General features: G+C 40.9%; 1 protein-coding gene across 2 annotated transcripts in view; it reads right to left on the minus strand.

Annotated features, from left to right (window-relative positions):
• Positions 1-10,944, minus strand: part of CELF2 (CUGBP Elav-like family member 2) — a 547,972-nt gene extending 537,028 nt beyond the window's left edge. Inside the window, exon 1 of one of the 2 annotated variants that reach the window (XM_043479735.1) lies at positions 10,634-10,944. In XM_043479735.1, coding sequence (XP_043335670.1) covers positions 10,634-10,686 — 53 coding nt within the window. In that variant the 5' untranslated portion in view covers positions 10,687-10,944. The remainder of the gene's footprint in view (positions 1-10,633) is intronic. The other variant, XM_043479741.1, reaches the window with a different exon arrangement.
• Positions 10,945-14,709: the final 3,765 nt, after the last annotated feature.

Below are 14,709 nucleotides of genomic sequence, written 5' to 3' on the forward strand. Positions count from 1 at the left end.
TAAAATGAGTAAGTCATGAGGATGAAATGTACAGCATGGTGACTATAGCTAATAATACTATATTGCCTAGCTGAAAGTTGCTAAGAAAGTAAATCTTAAAAATTCTCATCATAGGAAAAAAAATTTGGTAACTATGTATGGTGATACATGTTAGCTAGATTTACTGTGGTGATCATTTTGCAGTCTTTACAAACAGTGAATCATTATGTTGTACACCAAAAACTAACATAAGGTTATATGTCAATTATATCTGCCCCCCAAAAGCCCCCACATTCCAAATAGTCATTTAAACTATGTCTCTATAGAGTGATGACTAAATGTTAAGGAAGTTCTAATGAGGCAAGTGGACAGAGTGAGCAGGGTTATCAGGTAAAGTTACCTTCAGAAGCTCAGGTTAGAACAAACTTTTTAAGCATATGTGTTTTCAGAGAAGGTGGAAAGAATATTCCAGCTTTGGGGTACTCAATAATGGTTGTTATGGTCAATAATGATGATAATGATGGTGGGAAAAAATGTCATGTGTAAAGGCTCAGAAGCAGCATTGTGTTCCATTTGTAAATACCAAACTTAAATGAGGGCAACATTTTTCTGTTTACAAAATCTTTCACTTACCCACCAGGAAACATGATAAAATATAGAAAATTGCTGTTTCTAGGGGCCTCTTACAATTCTTTCTGGCTTAGACATTTGTGTCTCTATAAGAATGAAAAACTAGTGCAATGAAAAGCAAAATGGTGTGCCAAAGCCATGGGTAACCGAAACACCTGCAACCTGGACTGATTGTAATACTGAGCCCTGTAGGACTGGTCCTATGATTGCTAATGTCAATACGTGTCAGCAAAACTCATTCCTGGAACAGCTGATTTACATTATTGCCCTAGTTCAAGACAGAACATCTGAAACCAGGTTTGTAGTTTAGTCCATCAAATCTACAGAAGGACTGGGAATAAAAGAGGCTTGAAAGAAAATGAGGATCAATAGCAAGAGAATTGCTTCGCTGAGAGAAAAACTCATCAGTGTAGGGAAAGGATGCATCATGTGGCTCAGAGATGGGACTCAGGGTCCTGGGGGAGGGTGCTTCTTTGTTCTCACACTGATCGTGCAATTTTATAAACGGGATCCCTGGATATAATCTGGTTCAACCTCTCATCTTACAAATGAGGAATGTGCAGATGTCTGTTCAAATCCTGGCTGGGCGAAATGCCATGTCGGATGATGCTAGGGATGCAAGTGGATGCAAAGATGAATGGGGCGTGGACCTTATCTATCTTTTGAGAGTTTACAGTCTAGGAATTAAACTAAGATATACATAAACCTTACAAAGCAGGAAATTTGGACTTGCACTGGAGCATGTAAGGCTTAGATTCAGTGCTATGAGCATTTAGGGGAAGAAAACCTTCTTTCCTGATGGCTACCTTCTTTCCTGTGGGATGTAAAGGCAAGGAGAGATGGTTACTGAGCTGTCCTTCGAGGAAACTGGTGTTTTGTCACTAAGCCAAGTCTGACTCTTTTGCAACCCCATGGACTGTAGCCCCCACTCCATGGGATTTTCCAGACAAGAATACTGGAGTGGGTTGCCATTTTCCGGCCCAGGGATCAAACCTGTGTCTCCTACAATGAGAGGCAGATTCTTCACCACTGAGCCAGCTGGAAAGCCTTTGGAGGAAATGGGGAAGAATCAGATCTGGGTCAGGGAGATTTTATAACACAAAGTTGCACAAAGGGGAGTAATCAGTTATCTCTTGAGGTGACTTCTGTTGCAGGAAAACAGAGAGGGGGCAGTAAACACAGGGACTCCATGTGGGAACAGACATGACACCCTCACACTGAGTCCTCTCCTGACGCCATGACCTACAGCACCAGTCCCCAGCCTGTTTGGCACGAGGGACCACTTTCATGGAAGACAATTCTCCCAAGGACTGGTGGTGGTGGTGCAGGGGGCGAGTTGGTTTCAGGATAATTCAAGTGCATTACATTTGTTGTGCACTTTATTTCTATTTATCATTACACTGTGATATACAATGAAATAATTATACAACTCATCATGATGCTGCCGCTGACCTGACAGGAGACAGAGCTCAGGCAGTAACGTGAGGTTGGGAAGTGGCTGTAAATACAGATGAAGCTTCCGTCGCTGGCCTGCCACTCACCTTCTGCTGTGCGGCCCAGTTCCTAACAGGCCATGGTCCCTGGTACTGGTTCATTGCTCAGGGGTTGAGGACCCCTGATCTACAGCATATGATGCTAGTATTCAGGAACTCTTGAGTCTGAACACATATTTGGGGAGTGTAGAGAGGTCACTAGCAGATCCTCTTCTGAAATAGTGGAATAAAAGCGGCAGGTGATCCTCTTCCATTTAGGGAAAATAACTTCTCTGTGGGGGTTTCCTGGTGGCTCAGATGGTAAAGAGTTCGCCTGCAGTGCAAGAGACCTGGGTTTGATTCCTAGGTTGGGAAGATCCCTTGGAGAAGGAAATGGCAACCCACTCCAGTATTCTTCTCTGTGGTCTCTGACCTTAGAGAGACATTCCCCCATGGTGGGGGAGTTTTTCTTTTGCTTCTCCTAACAGAGATTTCACAGGATTGGGATGTGTTGGGTTTGTCCTTGATACTCTGCTGGTCCAACCCACTGGAGAAACAGACCCACTCAGGAGGAGGAATAAAGTAATTGTCAAGTGAATATTTTTCTGCCAATTATTGGAGTCAATGGACCAGAAACAATACCTGAGGGTGACTTAGCATCTGGGATTTTTGAGGGCTGGAATGAGAGGTAAAAACGATGACAGTAACATTCCAACCTATGGATAACAGGATTTTTCTACATTTTTATGTGATCTTATAATACCCTTTGTCGTTATTAGTTATGTTATGTGCTACATTAGTCATGTTTTGTGAAAAATAGTAGATTATTCTCTGATATAATAAATTATTTAAAAGGCCTGGATCTTGTGTTCACTTTTATAAACATGTAATTCATTCCATCTAGAGAATTATTACTGGATATAACTCTTGCTTTTCATAGCCTACTCTCCCCCTCCTCTGCAAAGATTTTTTTAAAGTACCCAGTAGTAAGTGGGTCATGATTCTTCAAACTTTCCAGTGGGAAAAAAGAACGACGGGGTGCAAATTTTTCCCTTGGAGGGCACAGTGAAGGCAACATGCTTCATCAAGTTGCCAGTGCAACAAGAAAAGGTGCCAGACAGCACATGGAATCATTTTTCAAGTGCTCTGGCGCAGAGTTACCAAAACCTGGAGTCCACAGCGCAGCAAATAGGAGCAGCAGTACCGCCACCGATTTCATAGAGTTGTTGCAAAGATTAAGTGAGATATTAAACAAGGAGCTCTTAGCATAAAGCCTGGCACACAGAAACTATCAATAATTCTTCTGTCATCCTGGAAGAAGACTAATAATGCCTGATCTTTGGGTGGCCAACCTGCTCTCACTGGACACCAAGAGAGTTCCCCATAACGTCTCCCCAATCCAAGCATCTCCAAGATGTCATGTAATATGAGCTGAAGAGTATCTACACATGGCATTCATTCAAAATCACACTGCATGCTTTCCTCTTGAGTTTGGAATTCATCTTGGGAGATTTATCAGGCATGTGAAAGAGAAATATCTCCTAAATGAGCTGGAGAAAGCAACGAAACAGAAAGAAACGAGGCCAAGCAGTGACTTAAAACATGTCAGGATTTGGTCTATTTTTTTTTCCATCAACATGTGCTGTTCTCATTAATGGGAGTTTCTCACACACTCAGTAAGGGAACAGGCAACAGTGTCTTTTGTTATAGCCTGAAGGCTCGTCCAAACATTTAAGGGATGTGCGAGCCATAAATTTCCTCCAGACTGTAATCATCTTTGCAAGATCAAGTGCTCATGACTGAAAACATCGCTGACCTGTGAAATATCACCAAGGCTCTTCATTTTTTTCCCCAATAATGAGGTTAGTTTATGGTATGTACTTTGTCATATGAGATTTGAAAACATCCTTCCAACTATCTATCAAAACCGCTTGTATTTTTGTTGCTGTTGTTGTTGTTGGTCAAGTCATTAGCCTAGATGATAGATGAAAAGGTAAGCTATGGCCCTTGGGCCAAATACTGCCTACTTCCTGTTTTTATAAATAAAGTTTTATTGGTTCACATTCAAGCCTAGTCATTTACATACTTCCTTTGGCTACTTTCATGTTATGACGGCAGAACTAAGTAGCTGCAACAGAGATTATGTGGCCACCAAAACCTGACCCTTGTACTATCTGGCCCTTTATAAAAGTTTGCCAACCCTTGATCTAGATCATTGTTTTGTGTAGAAAAAATTCTGGTTGAATCTATCTGGTTCTCAGAGAAGTTAAGAATTTTCCATATTATTAAATCCAGACACTTGGCTGATTGCAACAGAAGGGAGGAAGTGAAGAGAGAATTACTAAACTCTGAGTTAGAAGACACTCATCCATTTATTCATTCCACATTAGACACTACCATCACCATCCCAAGGAAACCCTGGAGTGTGAGCAAAATACATAAAGCCTCTGGCCTCAGAGTATAAAGTTAATGAGGGAGATAAACAGAGACCACGTCATTCATTCATTCATTCATTTCATAAAACAATACTTATTTATTTATTTGGCTGTGCTGGGTCATAGTTATAGCACTTGGGATCTTCAATTTTCATTGCAGCATGCCAGATCTTTAGTATGTGGGATCTAGTTCGCTGACCAGGAATTGAACCCGGGGTCCCTGCATAGGGAGGGTAGAGTCTTAGCCACTGGACCACCAGGAAAGTCCCCATTCATTCATTCTTCACTCATTCATTCTCTGTAATGTGCCTGGAAATATTTTAGGCATCAGTTAACCATACCAAAGACAGATTCTAGCAGTGGAGAGAAATAATAAATAAGCACATATGAAAATAGCAGGTACCGAAAAGTGCCATAGTGAGAGTATTTGTTTAACCATACAAAACTGAAAGTTTTATAGGTCTACAGTGGCTGAATGTTGGCAGTTCTCTATGGTTCAGCCTACCAGTGAGAAATGCTGAAGAGTCATTTTCAGATGGCTTTAAATTAAGGGGTCTGGGAGGGAGAGATAAGTTAGGAGTTTGGGATTAATATATATACACTATGATATATAAAACAGATAAACAACAAGGTCCTACTGTATACCACAGGGAACTATACTCAACATATTGTAAAAACTTATAATGGAAAAGAACCTGGAAAAGAATATACACACCCACACCCACACATACACACACACACACACACACACACAACTGAATCACTTTGCTGTACAATTGAAACTAACACTAATTGTAAATTAACTATATTTCAATTTAAAAAAATTGAGGAATCAAGGAAGGCTTCACTGAGGAGGTGACATCTGAGCTAAGACTTGAATGAATCCTGCCCAGGGAACAATGAGGGAGATTTCCAGGCAAGGAGCGGGAGAGCTCCTTGCAAATACCCTACAGCCAAAATAAGCTTAGTTCATTGTAGGTAAAGAAAGAAGACCAGAGGGGCTGGAGTAAGGTGGGGTCTGGGGAAAGACAGAGGAGCTATGGTTGAAGAGATAGTCAAGGGTAAGGTCAGATGAGGTCTTGTGGGTTAGGATAAGGATCTTGGCTTTTATTTGAAGAATAACCAGGAGGCTTTTAAAAGGAAAGTCATGTGATCTGATTAATGGCTTTCAAGTGTTTTCATTCCTCTTCTGTGAAAAGTAGCCTACGATAGCAAGAACTGAAGCAGGGAGATTTAGGAGGTAGTATGGAGTTCTGAGCACAGTAAGATCACAGCAAGGATAGGTGGGGCCAGAAAAGTGGGGAGGCAGGAGATGTTTAGGAGCTGAGATCCGTGGAGCTGGTGATAGTTTGGATGTAATTAGGCGGGAAAATGAGGGATGAGGGAGCCTGCCAACTTTCCAATTTGAGTACCTGGCTGGATACCTACTTGCTGTGATTCATAAGCCTGAGAACACCAGAAAAGAACCAGGATGTGGGGGAGATTATAGGTACTGATTTCAACCTGTTGAACTTGAGTCATCTTTATGACTTGTTTTCCCTCAGGTGGTATCGATGACCATGAAATCTTATATGAATCAAATTGGCAGGATTGCTTTATTCTTTTAATCATACGTCTACTACTTTGCCATTATCTTTTTCTTCTTCTATGTTTTTTTTTTTTTTTTGACTTAGCTGATTTTGAGTCTCTTGAGTGAAGCCTTTGTGTTTGTGCTTTCCCAGTGGTCAAGAGGGGAGTGTTACAGTTGCAAATTGTTGGCATGTATGTTGGTGGAAGTCGTTTCTTTTACGCTCCCTGAGGTAGTCAGGAATTAAAACAGCCAACAGCAAGATTCCCACCCTGGATATTTTTTTTTTTCCATTTGACAAAACGAACCTAGGAGGGAGTGATGCCAAATATACAGTGCCTGAAAAAGGTTTATGACCTGAACTGGTATCCCACCCGCAGATCGTATCTTGTAACACTAAACTGGGGTGTAAGCAGATTCAAAAAACGTGCCTTGCAATCACTTTTCAAGAGCAGCAGGTTTGGCAGAACTCCAAGCTGCATACCTGGAGCAAACACGGAAAATATTCCAGGTTAGGCAGGTCTGAGAGTCTTTCCATGTTATAGACCAAGCATTCTGCTCACCTATTAATCAGACAAGGGCACTAGCAGTATTGTAATAGGATCCCTCACCTCTGGATTTGTAAAGCATTTTATTGACGTAAATCATGTCACGTATAACCCTGTATGCCGTTAGCATGCACCTCCTCAGTCTCCTGCTAGATTATCCCATTTATAAGGTCATGTCATATCTCTGCTTCTCCTGTATACACAGACTCATCTCAGAGATATTATGGGTTTGATTCCAGACCCCTGCAGTAAAGTGAAAATCGCAATAAAGTGAGTCACACACATTTTTTGGTTTCCCAGTGCAAATAAAAGTTATATTTAAACTATAGTCTATCAAGTGTGAAATAGCATTGTCTGAAAATGGTATGTGTCTGTATGTGCTCAGTCACTCAGTTGTGTCTGACTCTTTATGACCCCATGGACTGTAGCCCACCAGGCTCCTCTGTCCATGAGATTCTCCAGGCAAGAACACTGGAGAGGGTTGCCATTTCTTTCTCCAGGAGATCTTCCCGACCCAGGGATCGAACTCAGGCCGCTTGTGTCTCCTGCACTGGCAGGAGGATTCTTTACCACTGAGCCACCTGGGAAGCCCCTTAATTTAAAAATATTTTACTGCTAAAAATTGCTCACCATCATCCGAGCCTTCAGCGAGTCATGCATGATCTTTTTGCAAAAGTGACATTAAAGACCACAGATCACCAGAAGAAGTATAATAATGATGAAAAAATTGAAATATTCAGAGAACTACCAAAATGGGACACTGAGACAAGAAGTGGGCAAATGTTGCTAGAAAAATGGTGCCAAAAGACTTGCTCATTGCAGGGTTGCTTCAAACCATCAGTTTGTAATAAAGACAATATCTGCGAAGCACAATAAACTGGAGTATTAAAACAAGGCATGCCTGTAATGGACGGAGCCTTAGTGTTGGTGAGTGAATGACTCTATGAATCAGAATTAGCCAAGATGATGCCTGATTATAAACAATTAAGGAATTTCAAATGTGACTCTTAAATACTACCTAGTTTATAATGACTTATCATGGGAAAGAATTACACACAGCTGAAAGGAGAATGAAATAACATTTGCCAAGGAGAGGTGCGGACAGAATGAACTTGTTGCACCAGAGGTCAATGCAAAGATCCTTCTCTTTCCCAGGTCTTCTCAGTCCAAGTTTGTGGAGCTTCACTTACTCTAGCCATAAATAAACTTCACTTATGTTAGAGACACACTGAGGGGAAAGACAACATTACCTCTGGTTTTCAAGTGCATTAAGACTAGGGATCACCATCTAAAAAGGCCTTTGGCATCACTGACTCAATGGAGATGAGTTCATTTTTACATGAGTAAAACTCTTTTTTTTACATGAGTAAACTCTGGGAGTTGGTGATGGACAGGGAGGCCTTGTATGCTGCAGTCCATGCGGTTGCAAAGAGTTGGACACGACTGAGCGACTGAACTGAACTGAACTGAATCTTACATATGCTCAGAGCTAGGGCCCGTCTTATTCATTTGTGCAATAATATTAATAAGTTAATCACCCAGAACAATTTTTTAAAAAGCACCCTTAAGAAATACTTCAATATTAGAAGTAGGTTACTAATTCAATTGAAGAAAAGGAGAATGAAATTTATTGTAATAGCTGCATCATGAGGACATTTACAGAAGTCCTTTAGCATCTCTCAATTAAAACTAAAAGTTAAATCTACAAATAGAAGAAAATATCACTGACAGACCCATAAAACACTCATGTTTTTTCATCTAGAAATCCTGGGAATTATTCAATGAAAACAGAAAGGTATATGCACAAAGATGCCACTGAATCATTCATATAAATCAAGGACTAGAAACAGTCTAAACTTTATATCAACAGGGTAATTTAGTAAAAACAGTGTACAAATCAGCATCATTCATACCCATTAAAATTTTGATTATGAAGGGAAGGAAGAAACTTGGAAATGCGTTTGATATTTAACTGCAAAGAGAGCAGATTATAAAATGACACATTCTATATGATATGTATATACAGCACCTGATGCAAAGAACTGACTCACTTGAAAAGATCCTGACGCTGGGAAAGACTGAAGGCAGGAGGAGAAGGGGACGACAGAGGATGAGATGGTTGGATGGCATCACCAATGGACATGAGTTTGAGCAAGCTCCGGGAGTTTCTTTTTTTAAAAAAGAAAATTATTGAGATAGATAATAGCCAATTTTTTGTTTATTTGCTCTTTTGTACCATGTGGTTGCTTTTGTTTATTTTTAAAATATTTACTTATTTATTTGGCTGGAACAGGTCTTAGTTGCATCACACGGAATCCTTAGTTGCAGCACTCAGAATCTTTAGTTGCCATACTCAGGATCTCTTTAGTTGCAACATGTGAACTCTTAGTTGCATCATGTGGGATCTAATTCCCCCACCAGGGAGCAAACTCGGGCCCCCTGCATTGGGAGTTGAGAGTCTTCACCACTGGACCACCAGCGAAGTCCCTCATCTGGTTGCTTTTAAAAATAATAAAATTAGTTTATTGCACCACTATTTACAATAGCCAAGACAGGGAAACAACCCAAATGTCCGTCAACAGTTGAATGGATAAAGAAGCTGTGGCACAAATATACCATGGAACACTCAGCCATCAAAAACAACGGAATAATGCCATGTTCAGCAACAGGAATGGACCTAGAGATTATTATACTAAGTGAAGTCAGAAAGAGAAAGACAAATACCATATGTGGAATCTAGAATATGACACAAATGAACTGATCTATAAAATAGAAACAAACTCACATAGAGAACAGGCTTGTGGTTGCCAAGTAGGAAGACAGGGATTGGGAGTTTGGGATTAGTACTGTAGATGCAACCTATATAGGATGGTTAAACAAGGTCCTACTGTATAACACAGGGAACTATATTCTGTATCCTGTGATAAACCATAATGGAAAAGAATATGAAAAAGAATGTATATATACATAACTGAATTACTCTGCTATACAATAGAAATTAACACAACATTGTAAATCAACTACACTTCAATAAAATAAATTTTAAAAAAATAATAAAATTAGGCAGAGCTTATGAGAGAGAACTAAGTAAAAGCCAGTTAATACAAGATGTCAGGAAAAAGAGGTGCCTTATTTGGGACTTGATATAGTTCCAATGGAATCCTGTTTGGGAGTAGATACCAGGGACAACACGTCATTGTGTTGAAGCACTTTTCATAAAAACTCATCCATTTAACATTTTTTTTTTAACTGCCCAAAGTTCTTTTGGCTGAGAAATACCCTTTAGTGGTTAAGTTAAACTAGAAAGGAATTGTGAGCTCTAACGAAGGAGTCAGTTTAGACTCAAGCGGAGGAAATGCATGAACTTTTGCCACTTTGAAGTCCTTGGGTTCTCATTTTTCTGGGTCTCTGAATCATGAAGTGGTCAGAGTTCATCTTTTCAGGAGCATTCAGAGAAAGAGCTCCTTTCAGAAACTCCACTCATTCGGTTCAAAGGTGAGCCGAGTTTTCATAGCACTGGCTTTTCCAAATTAGACCTGGGGCTGGGGAGGAGGTCACAGGAGGAAACCGCATTTCCATGGGCTCTCTTCCTAGAGGAGCAGCAATAGTTTTCTGGAAAGTTCGCTTTTTAATCTGAAGTCCCAGAAAGTTTGCCACTTCTTTGATGGATTCAGTGCCCCATGAAACGCAATGGCAAGGATAACTGGTTAAGACTCAGCCAACGTCAAGAATCATCTCACGAAGACAAACTGTCATTAAAATACACCGCCTTCCCCTCGGGGGTGAAACTGAGGACTTCTCACGCCCCTCTTTCCGCGTCTGCTGGAAGCGGCCGCCGAATCACCCCGGAGGAGCCCAGCCCCGAGCAGATCCGGCGGCCCCCGCCTCCCACCGCAGGCGGGGCGCGCAGCGACCCGAGCGCCTTAACTGGGGTGGGGGGGCGGGGGAGGAACTTGGCCGTGAACGGAAACAGCGACGCGAGAGAAAGGAAAGCAGGCCTACCTTAAAACTTTCCAGTCTTTGAGCGGATCCAAATCAGAGATTAAAGAGACCATTGTCTAGAGGGTGGCCGAAGGCAGGTCCAGTCCGGAGCGGAGGGGGCGCGGGGAGGGAAGGGGAAAGGAGGCGGCCGCCAGCTGCTCGGCTCAGGCCCGGAGCCACTGGGCGCCCGCGCGGCTCTTCCTCCTTCTAGGATTGATAAGCACTTGTCCTGGCTTTTCTCCACCTCCCCCCCACCCCCCCAAATCAATCTTGCGCTATATTACTTCCCACCCCGGCTCATTTCTCCACACCACCTTTTAAAGCCCTTGTAATCTGCTCCGACTGATCACATTTGACCTTTTTGTAGCCCACTTTATTCCAAGCACAGCTCTCAGTTAAATCTCTCTTTATTAACACCGTCCTTCTTGGCTTGCTTTTGGAACAAACACAGATCAAGCCTGAAGCCTCCAGACTTTACCAGCAATCATTTACAGATTACTGCAAGCTGCAGCTTTCTCCTCCTCTGGGGCATCCTCCTGCCTCTGAGATTTTGCTTTCATATTTCTGTCAGAAAACCGGTTAGGTTTCTTTCTTTCTTTCTTTTTCTTCTTTTTTTGGTGGCTTTGGTTCTGGGACACCAGCGTCGGGCTTACAGCTTCCCTCAGAGGCTGTAACTACATGACTGTTAGGATTTGTTTTTTAGAAATAATTTGGAACCAGGCTGCTTAACAAGCTAGAATTTACTGTGTGTTTTCTGGCAGAGAATTTGCTACACTGCCTTTTTTCCCCCCACCTCCTTTCTTTCTTTTTCGTGTTTTAAAATAACATGAAGAGGGGGAAACATAGAATCTTTCTAAGCATTAAGAGAAAAGGGCATGGGCTTTTCTCCCTCAACTTGTATATCTTTTGTCCTTTATTTAAAACTGAACATCCTTTCAATAATCATCTGAAACTGTGCATAGCAGATGTTTAAAAAAAAAAAAATCCGGAGCAGAAATGTTTTCCTCTAGACCGGTCTGTGTACTGATGTGGGTTGTTTGTGAGCATGCGGGTTTCTAATATTCGTCAGCACTGTCTCTTCGCATGTTTTCTGCTTTCCTGGGTTCTAGCCAAGGTTCCACTTCTGAAGCCCCTCCCCCACCCTGTCCTCCCAGGATCCTGGCATTGACCTTGAAACCCCCTGGCATAGTGGTCTCCATGACTTCTCTGGTTATTCAGATTTTCCTGTACCTGCATGCCATGTGAGCTTTACTTGATTCTTGATCCTCTCTCTTTCTATCCAATTCCTCCTTTCCCTACCCTTATTTTAAAAGGTAATTTTAAGATCAGCACCAGACATGGAAGATCAGCCTCCCTGGTCTAACAAAACAATGATTATTGCGCCTGGACACATGGCCAGTTCTAGGTCTTTTTGTCTTGGTTGAAAAAAGTGTGGAGAGTGTTAAGGGGTGTTAAGGACGCACTGGCATCAACCAAGAGTTTCCCCACAAGAAGAGTTCAGACTTAAAAAGAATGCCGTGCCATTCAATGTTCTGCATTGACCTTACTACCTAAAATGGTCAGCCAGGAGGATGGGTTCCAGTTTCTTGCCTTTAGGCTAAACTTACCAAGAAAAAGAATCTCTGTAGGGAAAGATGTGACAGCTGTTGGCAGTGTTCTGCTTTTATTGTCAGGAAGTTCTTCCAGTTAACTCAAAATGCCCCTCACAGCATTTTCAATCCTTTCCCTGCTAGCTTTTTCTCTAAGGACCCCCTTCTATCCGAAAATATACAGCAAACCCTCAGATTTCCCATTTACAGTCATACACACTTTCCTTAATGGCTGTAAATGACTCTCTTTAGAAGTATGACTATCTTTATGCTAAACTGAAAGAGAATTTCATACCTTTTATAAAAACCCCTGCCTCTCTGGAGTTTCATGCTTCTTCCTGGGCTGTCTTTGCTGTCCCACTGTGGATCTTGGGTCACAGCAGAGTAATGTGTAAACATTTACAGAACACTCGTAATCCTCAAGTACTTCACCAAATGTGGGTGATAATAATAGCATTTGTGGGGCGTGTACCTCCAAAGGGTTCCAAATGCTTAGGTAATTAATAAGATGTTTCTCCCTTTAGAAAGCTAGCAGGAGAAAACAAAAGATTATAATGAAATCGCTTCTGTGACTACAATGACATCATCCTTATATATTAATCCATCTCTCTGCCACGGAGATTCAGGTCTGGGGGAGAAGGGGGAACGGGTCCTTAACCCTTGGAGTTCAGGGTTAACGGGTGACAGGCAGAGGGACTTGGTTTTTGGCCAAAGGACGAAAGGACAAGAACATGTTCCTCGATTATGAAATCATGTTTTAAAGCAGTCGTCCTTCCAAAAAACTTTTAAAGGCAGTTCCTTTGGATGAAACCCTGCCCCAAGTTCAAGTGCAGAAAACAGATTCTAGTGAAAGTTTATTACTGGGAACTGTTCTAATTTCCTTAGGTATGTTAGCTCATTTAGTCCTCATGACTAACTTGCTTATGAGGTAAGTTACCAGAAGCACCCCCATTTTGTTAATGTAGGTGAGGACATTCTGGCATGAAAATTTGGGCTCCCAGGGCTAGTCCTCAGCAGGGGGAGGGGTGGTACAAAGAAGCCACTCCCACTGGACCCCACGGGATTGGCCACACCAGGCATTCCCTCCCTCCCTCAGGGAGGAATACAAAAGCAGGGTGCATTGGTATTGGGGTGGGACTAGGGTTGGGGTCAGGTTAGGGGTGGATAAGATGCTTTCCATGAGGTTCCTGTTTCCTCTCCTAAGGCGCCCTAGGAAACCCTAGCGTTTAGAACAGGCTTTTAAATCCACTTCCTGAAAGTGTTTGGTGATAGACCATCTTTGAAGGGCTGAATTGAGTCCAAAATGGGCTGAAGATTTTGCTCTTTTCTTTATTAATTTTGAGGAACAAGTATTTTCTTATATATACTGGAGATTAATTCCATGCTTTATATGTGCAGATTTCCCTTTTTCCTCTCTCCCCTCCCCTAAGTATTCCATTCGTGATTCTGAACAGCTTCACATCAAATAGATCCATTTCCTACTAAGAAAAAGGCCATCAGAAAAATTCACTCACCTTCAGCTATTAGGGAACCCAGTAAGAATGAAGAAAAAAACACAATACTGCCCTGTTCAAAACTTGGCCAACTATTCATCTTTAGCTCAGGAAAACCAACGATAAACTTTTTACATGTAAAACTCAGAGGTTAAATTTAGTGTAGAGTAATCTGGCCCCCAAATATAATTTTCTTCCATGTCACTGAATGAATGACAGGGTTTAATTCTGTGTTCTTTTTCTCATATTTTGATTAATTGATATCTTTGAAAATAAAATTGTTTTATTATGGCTTATAATGACTTCAATAGTTGGCTCTTCTGAATTGTCCCTGAACTGTTAAAAAACAATGTCATCCATTTAATTTCCAAAAACATGTTTTTTTTTAAAAAGTATCTTTGATATTAATTTCTCATTTTGATATTAATTTCTCATTTAAATGCTTTATACTCTGCGATCACCCTCTGTGTTTTTCAGTCTTCTAACTTTATTGAGGCTTTCGGTGGCTAAGTCAAAGATGTCTCTTGGTATATGTCATGTTGCACTTGAAAATATGTGGGTTATTTTCAAATATCTTTTGATATTTATTTCTAACATAATTCCACAGGGATTAGAGAACATACTCTATGATTTTAATATCTTTAGACCATGAAATTTTTGCATCTTGATTTATGTCCCTGGATATGTTCCAGTATCTCCTAGTTTATATTCTATGGGAACTTGAATAGAATTTGTATCCTACTGTTGTGTGAAAATTGTATAGATTGTAATTATGTTGAATTGGTTTAGGTGCTTTTCAGGTCTACTATATCCTACTTTTCTGTATATTCATTCTATTAATTTTTGAGAGTTTGATATTGAAACTCCAGCTAAAAATCTTAATTTATCTGCTTAAAAATAATTATAATACATAGTGGGACTATATGTAACTTTGTTCTGTATTTTCCAAGTGTCCTGTAAATGTGTTGTCATATTTTCATAATTTAAAAAATAAAAAGGAAAGAGAAAATCAAGA

Source organism: Cervus canadensis, chromosome 10 (genome assembly GCF_019320065.1).
Source record: "Cervus canadensis isolate Bull #8, Minnesota chromosome 10, ASM1932006v1, whole genome shotgun sequence".
Lineage (NCBI taxonomy): Eukaryota > Metazoa > Chordata > Mammalia > Artiodactyla > Cervidae > Cervus > Cervus canadensis.